The sequence below is a fragment of the Urocampus carinirostris genome, chromosome 19, assembly GCF_059441175.1.
Source record: "Urocampus carinirostris isolate Australia breed hairy pipefish chromosome 19, RoL_Ucar_1.0, whole genome shotgun sequence".
In the NCBI taxonomy this organism is placed as follows: Eukaryota; Metazoa; Chordata; class Actinopteri; order Syngnathiformes; family Syngnathidae; genus Urocampus; species Urocampus carinirostris.
This window is the reverse complement of record NC_142367.1, coordinates 11,531,488-11,545,547: the sequence shown is the minus strand read 5'-3', so window position 1 is coordinate 11,545,547 and position 14,060 is coordinate 11,531,488. Positions and strand designations below refer to the sequence as shown.

Here is a 14,060-nt window from a genome sequence, read left to right as displayed (position 1 = left end):
GCGGCACACCGGGTGGGTGGTTAGCCCACAGACCGATGGTGCGGAGGTTCAGGGTTCAAGTCCAGCTACCGCAGCCTCCCCGTGATTGCTTGAGTTTCCTCTGGGCACTCTGGTTCCTCCCACGTTCCAAAAACATGCATGTTAGGTTAATTGGACAGTCCAAATTGTCCCTGGGTGTGAATGAGCGAGTGAGTTGTCTGTCTTTGTGTGCGCAATGACTGGCTGGCAACCAGTTCAGGGTGTCCCCCGCCCACTGCCCGAAGACAGCTGGGATCGGCTACAGCACCCCCACGACCCTACTGAGGATTATCGTTTCGATAATGGCTGGATGGATTTGAGTTTAGATAAAAAAACAAAAACAATAATACAAATTTAAAAATGAATTAAAGAAATAACAATAAACGAAAACATTAGAACACAATTCAGTTTTAAATTAAAATGAAAACAAAAAGTATATTTATATGAATAAAATAAAAATTATATTCAAAATAAAATTGTAATTTGTATTAAATAAAAAATAATGGATTTAAAATTAATGAACAAATAAAAAATTGACTATTTAATTAAAATCTCCTTTTTCAACACCTTTATCCCAACTTACCAGATGTCTGCTCCCACAGTCGTACAACTGTTCATGGTAATTGATGCTTATTATTGACGATATTTTCTACCCAACCGAAGTGTCGCAACACTTGTCATTAGGTGACCAAATCCCCCAATTCCAACCTCAATTCCCAAACGCCAAGCAGGGAGGCAATGGCTACCAATGATGTAAGTCTTAAGTATGACGCGGCTTGAGGCTCAAACCAGTGACCTCCCATTTCCGGAGGGCGATTTACTTCAAGGCTACTAAAGTGGTCTGAATTAGAATCGAAATAAAGTGTAAAATTTGAATAAAAATTAAAAGAATAAAAAAACAAGAAAATGAAAAAACAATAAAAAGTCAATGATTGTGCACGCTTGCGTGTAAAAGAGTTGCGTAAGAAGAATCACTAGTGGCATTATGCACACTTGTTCCAGGGTCTAATTTGAATACAATAGGAACATCTTCATATGGATTTATTCAAAACTTAATTGGTTAACCAATGTGTCAATAATTAATTAAATCGGTCACTATTGGCTAGAGTTATTATGAGGTAAAAAAGGCGGGTCCTTTTTAGCAATACACGCCCCGAATAGGCTAATGCCGGTTGTGAACCACAAAACAATTTTCGAAAATGATGTAAATCACAAGTTTGGATGCCAACAGCCTAGAAAAAATAATTTTACTAGTCTTAAACCGACGGCTAGCAACAAGGAACGTCCATTGATGCAGATATGCTTTTTGACAGATTTTTTTATCTGTCGGCATTATCCTGTGTTTTGGAGTTAATATTTTACACATTTGGATTCACTAGTTTCTTCTGAATGTAAGGAGAACACGATTGCATACTATCATCAAATTTGGTGGTTGCAAGTTGACGTCTTTGATGAGCTACACCGGCTTTATAGTTATCTGGTATCTTGTTTCAGATTGATCGTAATGTTTCTGTGATGAGTATATTTCTAATATATCTTGAATACAAAGAGTTTAAGCTTTCCAATGATATGTGGCATGACGTATTTCAGTGACTGGTGCCATCTTACAGACACATTATTGCTTATTAATAGTCTGACGGGCTATCGGAACGTTGAGGGGTTAAACCAGTTCACGGTAATACTAAAATACAATATTGTATCACTGACTCACAAAGCCACTCTTTACAAAGGGCATGAGATTCTGAACTGAAAGGAGGGAAAAGCATTGTGGGAAGTAATTTGGTCATCCTGAAAGATATAAGAAATGCATGGTCACACGTATTCAAAATGTTTTCCACTTACAATGGTTAAATTGAGGTTTGAAATCCTCTCTACTCTAACATATCTGGAACTGTGACTAAAAATGGTGTAATAATCAGATAAAACCTTTTCATCGTTCCCTTTGCCACTGCGATCAAAGTTCAATGCACGTTGCATTCAATGTTATGGAGCTGTGAACAACCATTCATGACAATTGAGCCTGGTGGTTAGAGGTCAGTGCGCTAACCACTCCTATCCAGTTTGATCCTGGTTTCTACCATTGATATGCAATTGCTTTTAGGGTGTTTGGATACACCTTGAAGTCCAGAAATGGTGGTAGTTTTTGGTGTTAGGGCCATAATGTTAAAATTTATCAATGACACTGAATGAGTTCAAATAGTCCTACCTGAAGCTCACACCAGGCCACCTCCACCGTGGTCTCCGTATCCAGCCCCTTGTAGACGGTCTTGAAGGACCCCCTCCCGATTTCCACGTTGAACTTGAGGTAGCGGCCGTCGGGCGAGGTGGCCACCGCTTTGGTCTCAATGTCTTCCTTCTCCTCTTCCCATCGTGAATCAAAGTTCACACAGGGTACCGCCCGCCGTGCTCCCTGAAACTCGTCAGCAGGGCTGAGCGGCAGCGTGTGGCAACAGGGCTTGGTCTCCTCATCCTCCTCTTCAGCCCGCGACTCGGGCAGGCTGAGGATGTTCTCTGCGGACCAGGAGAGCGCTTTGGAGAGGCCGAAGAGGGGCGAGTCAACATCCACGCTGATTTTGTGCAGGCCATAGGAGTTGCGGCGGGCACCCAGGCCGTGCGCCGACATGCCTGGGAAGCCGCGTGCGGGGATCTCCACCTGGGCGTGTGACATGGTGCAGTCCCAGGACTTGAAGGGGCTTTTAGGCACAGACATGGTTACAGAGTAGAATTAGTTGTGAGGAACGAAATGTTTTACTTTGTATAGAAAACAAGGTCATATTCACCAGTAACTAAGTACAGTAGATGCCCGGTATTTGCCTTATAATGTTTTCAATTCACATTGTGGAATAAGATGGGGTTTTCTTCGGCTTCTTTTTGCAGCATTTTCTCCCCTATGCAACAACAAATTATTTTTCATGCCAAAAATACTTAAAAGTAAGGCATTATTTGAGGTGTACTTGAAAAGTTAAAAGTTACATATTTTATCTATTAAGTATATGTGTTAACAATGCCAAGAAAAAAAGAAACAAAAAGCTAAGAAGAAGAAACAAAAGAAGAAAAAAAAAGAAAAATGGGTAAAAAAAAAGCAAGAAAAGGACACCGTTTTTGTTGTCTCTTTGATCGCTCTTGTGTTACATTTAAATAATTTGCAAATGATTTGAGTGTAACAGTCAATCTTTATGCCAACATTGTACTTCAACTAAAAAACTGGTATTAAGTACAGGTCTATATTGTGCAACCAATAAAAAAAAAATACACAAAATATTAGTATTATGTAACAAAAAACGGAAAATGGAAATCTCAAGTAACAGTTGTTGTAAAAACAACTGTCGTGTGGGCTGTGCAACCTTTCAAGTACTGTATTACGATATTAAGATGCCTGATTTTGGTCAACATCGGGGAGGATATTGGCCTGAAAATTGTTTGCACTGTATTATAAAAATGCTAGTATGCCATTGGTTCAACTACCTCACAGACAATCCCTTTTTCTTCGTTTCGTTAAAAATATTGTGTGCTTCGTAAAGAGTTAGTGAGTCACTGAACAATATTATATTTTTTTGTACTGTATTCGCTATGGGTCCAATCATGCCAAAGGGAGAAGCAAAAACATAATAACCATGGAAACTAAGCTTAAAATTATGAAATAAAATGATCTGCATTAATATAGCGCTTTTCAAGTCAAGACTTCCCAATGCGCTTTACAGTGTGCTTCACATTTCCCAATAGCGGCCGTGCAGCCATGTGAGGCACTAACCTGCTTATTGCAGGTATTAGGGGTTCAGTGTCTTACCCAAGGACACTTCGACATGTAACACGGAGGAGACGGGAATCGAACCTGCGATCTCTTGATCCCAAGACGAGCTCTCTACCTCCTGAGCCACTGCCGCCTCGATGATCAACAACAAAAAGGCACACGATTCCCTACCCTCGTTAAGTTGCATGGCCGTAACAATAGATAGATAGATACTTTATTCATCCCCGAAGGGAAATTCACATTCACAAATCACAATCAACTATAGGGGCTATTATTAAGAATAAAAATGCGATTAAACCTGCCTTTTTTGCATCCACCCATTAACTCTACTGCACCAGCACAAGTCACGTCACGTTATTTTCTTTAGGTTTATATTTATTAATATTATATAATCATATGCACATATATTACACAAAATGAGTATTTAATAAATCATATTTTGTTGTTTTAATGATCTATTTTGGGTACCGAGGGTTCGGAATGCATTGGCTAATAACCATAGCTTTTTATTCCCCGCTATGACACTTTCACCTTAAAACCCCTCTCAGAACGGATTTATGTCATATCCCTGCAGTCTACTGTACTGTACAAACGAGTACGTTCTCATGTTTTAATATAAAAAAACAAAAACGTTATTAGGTTCAAGTGGATTATGGCAATGCAAAAAAGAGCATTTATTCTTCTATGTTTTACTATCATTTCAACATGTGTGTGTGGGGGGGTCAATCAGTGATATAAAGAAATAAATATAGATTAGGAAAATTAAAAAGGCAGAATGTATTGCTCCTTAAATATGTTTTTAATTCTAAAAACAAATCTTAAAATAACAGCGATTATCTTCAAAATATTTAAAATGAACCAGTGGAGCCACACTATTTTACATGAAAGGATGACTATTTGAATTGAATTAAAATAATGTTCTCTCAATTTTCCAATTAAACTTTTTGCAGTTTGAGTATGTTTTGCCCCAATGATCAGGTGTTATACATGCATGAAAACATCGAATCCGGCGACTAACAAAGTCAGGCATTGACGTGGTCGGTCACACATAACAGTGTGTCATGCCTACTACTTGATGCCATACATATTTTGTTTCCATTTCAAGACATATTTTAAGTATTGACTTGAGTAAATTAGGACGATATTAGTTAAATGCATTACTAAAATTACAAAACAAACATATTTAATCTCATTTAGATTATTATAATTATTTTGTTTTAAAATATTGTTATAGTCAGGCAACAAAATCAAATTTGAATCTTTTTTCACCATTTTTAAAAATAGTAATTTTGCTCATTTGAAGTATTTTTTCCCTAATTCGGTTAAAAAGTTGAAAGTATAGAAAAATTATATTTAAAAAAAGCTACACATTAATTGAAATAAGAAAAAATAACCCTCAGAATTATAAACTATAACAGTAATCAATTTTTTGTATTGCTTTAATTATATATTGTATTTTGTGTAATTAAATAACATTATTTACGACTATAAGAAAAAGAATACTTAACGAAAGTCCGCTATTTTGCAATTTATTTCACGAGAAGAAAATCGTTGAAAAAATATTAAAATAATCCTCGAATATAATAAACTATTGCAAAAATTGTTTTTGGTATTTTTGTTTATTCTTGCATTTTTTTCATATAGTGTATTTAAGTATTTTAAAATATTTATTTTAATAATAGAAGATAAATAATACTGAGCAAGAAGATCTTCTGTCCAGTCTAGTGTGTCTTGAATATGACTCACTTGCTCAAGAAGCGTCCAAATTCATGTTGCTTCCTTGAAAAGATCCAAGCGTGTCTTCAGCAAGTCCAAAATCTGCAGAAAAAACACGGAGGTGTGTTGAGAGTACTGTATGTATGAAGAGATCTGTGCGAGCAGGATATAGCAACAGAACTCCCCTTCACTTCCATAGCTCCGCCCCTGCACGCTCTCCCCCCCTCTCCGATTTTGTGACTTACCACAAGGAGGCGTCTAAAAAGTCATTTTGGAACTTTAGCACCACCTAGAGGCAGGTAAACAATGTAAAAACCCGTGGGGAAGTCATCACTCCCTCAATCGACACTTGAAACAAACACATATTGGGGCTTTACTCACAATATTGATAAAGAAATTGTCTAGAAATAAAGGGTTTTGGGGGTTTTTAAGGGTTATTGATCTATCGTCGTTATTCATTATCCATTATCCGTTATCGGTCAGTTCATAATACGCTACAAAGCCTAGGAGTCGGGACACTTGTTACTCTCAGCCAAAAGGCCAAGCTAAGGTCCTAGCCCTAAAGCCTTGCTGCGATCATTGCGAATGCACCTTTCCCGGAGGTACTGCAAGGGGGGGGTTAGGGGTTTTAAGGGTTATTTAGCTTGTTCATAAATCATTATCAATTATCCGTTATCGGTCAGTTCATAATACTCTCCAAAGCCTAGGAGCCGGGACACTTACTCTCAGCCAAAAGGCCAAGCTAAGGTCCTAGCCTTTAAGCCTTGCTGCGATCATTGCGAATGCACCGTTCCCGGAGGTACTGCAATACCGGGCCGTTGCGTGGAGTGGACAGAGCAAGCTTTACAGCCACGGTAAAGTACTCAGTTCACTGCAAGGGTGAAACAATTATAGAGTAGATTCCCGGGATACAGCATGATTTGTTTTTGTTGAAGTTGGGATATAACGGGGGATAAAAACCTATAAACCTATGGTAACTAGTTAATGCCCTCTGAACCCTCGCTAACAGCATTATAATAAGAAAGTAGTAATAAGTAATATGTATGTGTAGTGCACGTGTATAGGATTAAATAATAATGTACATAAGGGAAAAATACATTTTGATTTACTTTTGATAAGACAAGACTAGCGTTGATCAAGTGGAGTAGCGGGTGGATGCAAGGAGGGAGGAGACGGTGGATTCAAATCAAAACTGATTTTGAAACTTCCACTTGCATGATTTTCATGCCTTGAGAAGACTTTTTAATCCCCTCCTTGTTTGTAGTGATAATCCTGAAGGTTGTAATTTTTTTTGCTTCTCCCTTAAGAATCCCTGCAAGGACCTATAGCGAATAAATACAGTACAAAAATATAGGATTGTAAAGCCAAATCACAAAGTAATTCCAAAACACACGAGATTCTGAAACTAAAAAGAAAAAAAGAAGTGTGTGAGGTAATAGACCCAATGGACTATCAGAATTCCCATGATGCCGTGACACAAACCAATAGCAGACCAGCATTTCATATGACCTCGACCAATATGAGACAGGCATCATAGAGACATAACTACATATGCACAAACACCTCCAAGTTTACATTTTATTTTTGAAGTTTTTGAGCACGCAAATAATTTTGTTGTCGAAGTCGCATCCTCTGTAAAATGCCATAAAGAGGGTCCGAAAAAACATCTTGTTTCCTACCGTAAAGAGAAAATGATGTAAAGTGGGGGTGCCTTATCCCAGGGGTCTACTGCAATCATATCTATACATTTGTGTGGAGAAGTGCTTTCTCCACGAATGTAAGTAGCACAAAGATCAATGTATCAAACAGTCTTATTTATTTCTTTTTACACATGATATAAGGTTAAATGACTTACAAAAAACAAATACGGCTGAGTCACTTACTTGTAGGAGGCCAAGTTTAAAGTGACCTCAATATGACAATAAAACCGTCCGGCAATTAAAAAAAAGTAATTGCAGTCATAGCCAGGGAGGCCCATTCGAAATCCTCAAAAGAATTTGACGCCTTTCCCGTCGTCCAAGCTGATGATCTCGGCTTTGCCTTCGGTTTGTAGCGCCTGCAGCGAGCGTATTAACATCAACTCCTCCAGGCCGTGGAACTCTGCCCAAAATGACCAAAAAAATGAGACAAATATGGCGCCCATCGGCGAGAAGAATCGTACCTTCGCCCTCTGTGTCATCGCCATTGGAAAGCTCGTAGAGTGTGAAAACTGTGTTGTTCATTCCGTTGTTGGACACCTGAAAAAAAGCAGTTAAAATGATCTTTAGCTGGATATATTTTGATAACTTTATGGTCAAATATGCTATATGCAAAAAATACAGCACGGATATAAGAATATATGCGTTTTTTAATAGAAAAAAATGTGCAAATTAAGACCGAATTTAAAGAGAACAGATGTGCATTGATTTGACAGAAGGGAGGGCAGGGAGTCCTGACAGCCTAATGGAAGAAGCTGTCCTTGAGCCTGCTGGTTCTGGCTCTGGGACTCTGCAGTCTTTTCCCTGACAGCAGTAGGTAGAAAAGGCTGTGAGATGGGTGGATTAGAATTGTATTGTTTGTTTGTTTGCTTTTTTTTGCAAAATGTTACTCTTTAAAAATATGTAATTTGCGTGCCTTTAAAGCACCATTTTTCTTTTCTTTTATGGTAAATGGTCTGCATTTATATAGCCTGTTTCAAGTCAATGAAGACCTCCCAAAGCGCTTTACAATGTGCTTCACACTTACCCATTCACACGCACACTCACACACCAATAGCGGCCATGCATCCTTGCTAAATAATTAATGCTTTATTCTTAAAAAGTTTCTCTACTCTTCTTTTTTATTGTAATTCTGTATAGAATATACATTAGATTTTGACTCATTTTTTTTAAATTAAAGCTTGCATGTTGTTCATCATAAATTTATCAAAAATTAAAGAAATAAAAAAGAAGCGTGTTTTAATACATTTAAATAGTAAAGTAACAATAAAAAATCAGTTTTTTTTCCAAGTTTACTTTCCCTTTTTGGGTCACCTTTCAGGTTGTAGATTTCTTGTTTACAATTTATTTCCTCTCTGAATTGCCAAAAAAATGTATATTGTTGAAATAAAGATAATCATAAAGTAAAAATAAATGTTTTTTTCCTTGTGTATCTTTCTTGTTCTGTCCATAGAATTTTTTTGTTGTTGCTTATTTTGAATATTTTTTTTATTATTTTATTATTTTTTGTTAATTCTTCCAACTCTGCACTGCTAAACTTTAAGTTGAAAAAAAGTGTGGGAAAATGCTTAAAATAAGAAAATTAATGAACACATTTCTGGAAACGACACTCAAGAGTAAAAATATCAGAATTAAATAAAAATAAATCATTTAAAAAAAGTTTTCAAGTTTTCCTTTGCTGTTGTTCATTTTTTGCTCATTGTAAGTATTTTTTTTATTTCTAATGTTTTCAAATATTCTTGATAATGTTTAACTCTATCAAAGATGATTTATGAAATTCAAATGTCAATTTTGCCTATAACAGTATTTCTGTGGGGGTACAACATATTTTCGTTATTTATTTCAAGAACGACATATTTAAAGTTTAAGTGAATGCGGTCTGTTTGACCTCATTACTATTAAATAAATAATAATTTAATGACACCCAAGGTCATTGAACAACTAATAAAAGAACATACTACACTAAAATATAGAAGAGATAAAACATTTAAAACAAGGCACTGTAAGATCAAAATGTTAAGACTAAATATTAGTACAAGTACATAGGCAGAATCCCTGCGATGATTTTTTTCTCTTACCCAGCTATACATGAGCTTGCCCCATTCCTCCGGCTGCCTCCACATTACCAAACACCTCGATTTGTTCTTGTCCAGCCATTCCAAGTTTCCTGGGGACCACAAATCGCTGTTTAAAAACATACGATAATTACTTATGACTTTGAAGAAAGCATTACCTTTTTTCCTCAACTCCTCAAACACGACTTGAATGGCTTCCATTGACAGTTTTCCTGACATTTAATTAAGGGGGATTTACTCGACAGGTAAAACATTTGAGACTGTAGAAGGTTACATTGCAACCATGAAAGACAAACGTTTGCCTCAAGCTGTTTCATCGCTACAAAAGAACCCCCGGGTTATGCCGTCCCCACTTTATGACACTTTCGAATCACAACGTGTAACACCATGTTTTTCTGCCCTTTGTTGTAGAATTTTCTTCACTGTACATGTTTTTTCACATGGCCAAAAACCTAGAAAATGTCATCTTTGTGGTGTAGATGCATTTGACTGTGAAGGTCACATGGCTCAGATCTTTAAGATGTTTGTTTGCTATTGTTCATTGGCATACAAGATGCTGGTCTGCTATTGGTTTGTGTAACGGCGTCACGATGTAGCCTAGATGGTAGGGCGCCCGCTTTGAGACTGGGAGGTCGCTGGTTCGCGCCTCGGCCGAGTCATACCTAAGACTTATAACATTGGTAAAATGGCGGCGCCCTCTGTTGGCTGCGGCTGCATCGGCTCGCTACAACGGGTCAGGTGTATCGACATTTCGTTCTGTGTACATTGTTACAAAGAATGACAATACAAAGGAAATTATTATTATTATTATTAAGATGCGTTTGGGTGAACCGCCTCCCACAATGCCTTTGTTCAGTTCATAATATAATTTTGCTGTGGGTCCCAAGACCTGCAGGGATGCTAAATATAGAAGAAAAAAAGTGATAACCATGGAATAAAGGCTGCAATGAAGGCACACGTAGCATTACCCCTGCTTAAGAATATGGCCATAACCAATCAACAATCAAGACAATTTGACAAGATTGATGAAGAGGATACGTTCAATTTTGCGGTTGTTGAAGACGGGGCTCTCTTGCGCCTCCATTACGTCCAGCGTGTAGAGCTTTTGATGGCGGTAGTAGGCCAGCGCCAATGAGCACCACGCCGCCAGCTGCTTCTGTCTTGTGTCCGCATTGGGCTGAAGCCTGCACACAATTCAAAGCCAGCAATTAAATACGATGTGAGGCAAGAACTGAGGCTCATGAAGCAAATAACGAATCGTATCGAGTTATGATTGCCGGGATTTCAATTTGGGGGAAAATAAAGGAAGTTGAGCATTTAAAATGAATGGATTCGTTCATAGATGGGTTTGTATATTTATATATATATTATATATATATGTAGCGAGATTGATGACGAGAGAAAGATTTATACAGCAGATGGAGAGACTCATATTCAGATTCAGATCTACTTTATTGTCATTCTAGTACACAGGGATCAGAATGGAGATTTTCATTTTCAGCTGAAATAGCCAGGGTCCAGGAATAAAGCAGGGCGGACAATGCGGCCAATTTTTCTAACGGCCGCCAGGGTGCGCCAGAGCAATAACGGAAAGAGTGAGACAGTCGGAAGTACAGGCGCTGCTGTGCCCTCTTAACCAGTGATGCAGTGTTCACGGACCAGGTGAGTTTGTTTGTGATGTGGACCCCTAGGAACTTGATGCTGCTGACAACCTCCACAGCCTTGTTGTTGATGAAAAGTGGGGCATGGTTGGGCTGCTTTTTTCTGAAGTTGACAATGATCTCTTTAGTTTTGTCAACATTCAGGACCAGGCTGTTGTCCCTGCACCAGCCCACCAACTGCTCCACCTCCTCTCTGTAGGCCAGGTCGTTGTCGTCCCTGATGAGGCCCACCACTGTTGTGTCGTCCGCAAACTTCACGATGTGGTTTGTGGCGGACCTAGGGACGCAGTCGTGTGTCATCAGGGTGAACAGCAAGGGGCTCAGGACACAGCCTTGGGGGGAGCCCATGCTGAGGTTGATGACATCGGAGATGTTCTGACCAATCCGCACTGACTGGGGTCTGTCAGTGAGGAAGTCCAGCAGCCAGTTCCGCAGGGGGGTGTTGAAACCCAGGAGTCTCATTTTGTCTACCAGGTGTTGTGGGATGATGGTGTTGAATGCTGAACTGAAGTCCAGGAACAGCATCCGCACATGGGTGTTCTTCTCCTCTAGGTGTGTCAGGCTCAGGTAAGGCGCAGAGGAGATGGCATCCCCGGTGGAGCGGTTTGTCCGGTAGGCAAACTGAAAGGGGTCGAGTGAGGAGGGGAGACTGGAGGTGATGTGCTCTTTAACCAGTCTCTCAAAGCACTTCATTATGATGGGAGTCAGTGCAACGGGCCGGTAATCGTTGAATGATAAGATCTGGGGTTTCTTTGGCACTGGGATGATGGTGGCAATCTTAAAGCATGATGGTACTGTGGCTTGGTCTAGCGAGGTGTTGAAAATGTCTGTTAGTACACAAGGCAGCTGATCGGCGCACTCCCTAAGGACCCGCCCTGGAATGTCATCGGTGGAGATTTATCAAGAGAAAGACAGACAGATTTATCGATACAGAGAGATTTATCGAAGGATTTATCTGTAAAGACAAATGCGTTGTTAAGAGTTAGCAATTTATCGATAGAGCGGGAAAGATCTTTCGATAGATAAACATGGAGATCCCCTGAATACTGATTTTTCGAGAGAGTGCGACGAATAAATTTGATAGAATTTTTTAAACAGGGAAAGAGATTTTACGACAAAGAGAAATCTGTCAACGGATTATCAGAAGGACCGCTTTAAAGATACACTGTAATACAACAATACTTCCGTTTTTTAATGACACTGTATGCAAAATTGGAAATCACCCCAAAAAGTAATTGATACATTTGGGAAAGTAGGCTCATTTTACTTCCGTAGCATGACAGTTTGTTTAGCTAGCGTGCCGGCTAACGTGAAGCTGTGGCTTGTGCCTTATGCCACAAGCTTTAAATACAAGCCAGACAGAAACAGCGACTTGGTGTTGGTTTCAATGTTGTAAAATGAGCGTTATAAAGTGTACTCACGTAAAAAAGGGGGGAAAATTGTACTGCCATGGCCATTCGAAACTCATCACGTCAGATTCGGTGAGACGTGCGTGCAACCGCGAAAACAATCCGCCAAACAAAATTCAAGCACGGACTGTGATACTAAATTTTAAAATATAACTGTTACCAAACATCCACACCATGTTTCTAATTAGTTTATGTTTCAAAACTTTCCTTCTTTAATTTATTTGATTAAAACAATACGAGTTCATTCAATTGTACCGGAATAGCTTCCGGAAAATTGTCCGTTCACAAAATAACTACGATAAGAACCTTCGGCGGAAGCATAAATACTTAAAAGTACAGTAAAAGACTAAGAAATCGTTTTGGAAGTTTTTTTTTCACTCATTAAATCATACAGATAAATTATTTCCATTCTGGGAAATTTAATGAGTCTGTTATTACATGTTTATCCAGGAGTGCCATGTCTAATCGCTTCACTACGTTGTTTTCAATGACAATAAAGACAATTATGTTGCAATTACCTGTAAATACCGGTACTTAATAATGTTTTATTAATGTAATGAAATATTTTTATTATTTGTTCTCTATTGTTCGTTACAAGGGTCCTATTTAAAATGTAATTATTTGAGTGCCGTAAAATTCTGACTTTAAGCCGCAACTTTTCCCCCAAGCTTTCAATGCTGCGGCTTATGCAACGATGCGGCCTATTTATGTCTATTTTCCACCCCCCGCCAGGGGCGCCCGAGAAGTAAAGGGTAGAAGCGTGAGACACGTGGAATATATGTTTCGAGCAAGACAGAAGTAAATGAATGGTAAATGGTCTGCATTTATATAGCCCTTTTCAAGTCAATAAAGACCTCCCAAAGCACTTTACAACGTGCTTCACACTTACCCATTCGCACACACACTCACACACCAATAGGGAGTCAGTCATGCCTACCTGCTTATTGGGGGCATTAGGAATTCAGTGTCTTGCCCACGGACACTTTGACATATAAAACACGGGGGAGCCGGGAATCGAACCTGCGACCTCTGGATCCCAAAACGAGCGCTCGACCTCCTGAACTTTAATGTAAATTCGTGCTTTGTGCATGAATAAAACAGACCCTCATGGAAAAGGTGTCAATCAAAAAGGAAGCGCTAACTACCGTATTGGGAATAATTTTGTGAGTCTGTTTATTGGTAAATGGAAATAATGTGGCGAACCAATGGATTACAAGAAGCAACGTCTAACGAAGCAGAAATATTTAAGGCGGATTCCTATTTATCTGTTGGCCTTACAATGTGTTTTGGAGTAAATATTTTACATGGTTGGATTCCATGGATTGTCCTTGATGTAACAAAGCCATTTTGCGGAAATTCAAAGAAGTTGAAGACGGCCAAGGGACATAATGATAAGTTAACTTGGCTTTATAGTTTTCAGGTATCTTGTTTCAGACTGATCGTGATGTTTCTCTGACGAGTATATTTTAAAATTGTCATCATATCTTGAAGAGTTAAAGCTTTCCAATGATATGTGGCACGACATATTTCAGTGACTGGTAACATCGTACGGACGCGTATTTGTTTTGTACACCAGCGGGCCATTTGAACATTAAGGGGTTAAGGTAGCCTATATTATTCTTTCTGTGTACCGTCTTTCTTTGTAAATTTCTCATGTTTCAATTTAGGCACATGCGACTTGTAGTAAGGTGCGGCTTATGTATGCCCAAAATGTTTTTTCTTCACTAATGTAT

General features: G+C 38.8%; 2 protein-coding genes across 3 annotated transcripts in view; both read right to left on the bottom strand.

Annotated features, from left to right (window-relative positions):
* wnk4a (WNK lysine deficient protein kinase 4a) overlaps window positions 1-5,685 on the bottom strand; it is a 49,951-nt gene extending 44,266 nt beyond the window's left edge. The window contains exons 1-3 of one of the 2 annotated variants that reach the window (XM_088322953.1): window positions 5,516-5,685; window positions 2,799-2,906; window positions 2,225-2,711 (exon numbers count right to left, since the gene is read on the bottom strand). In XM_088322953.1, coding sequence (XP_088179079.1) covers window positions 2,225-2,686 — 462 coding nt within the window. In that variant the 5' untranslated portion in view covers window positions 2,687-2,711; window positions 2,799-2,906; window positions 5,516-5,685. The remainder of the gene's footprint in view (window positions 1-2,224; window positions 2,712-2,798; window positions 2,907-5,515) is intronic. The other variant, XM_088322952.1, reaches the window with a different exon arrangement.
* Window positions 5,686-7,284: 1,599 nt separating this feature from the next.
* Window positions 7,285-12,600, bottom strand: vps25 (vacuolar protein sorting 25 homolog). The gene is made up of 6 exons (XM_088323533.1): window positions 12,340-12,600; window positions 10,296-10,441; window positions 9,416-9,469; window positions 9,261-9,349; window positions 7,647-7,722; window positions 7,285-7,585 (listed from the first exon to the last, which is right to left on the bottom strand). Exons 1-6 carry the CDS (start codon window positions 12,384-12,386, stop codon window positions 7,473-7,475), a joined length of 525 nt encoding a protein of 174 aa, XP_088179659.1. The 5' UTR covers window positions 12,387-12,600; the 3' UTR covers window positions 7,285-7,472.
* Between the last annotated feature and the right edge of the window lie 1,460 nt (window positions 12,601-14,060).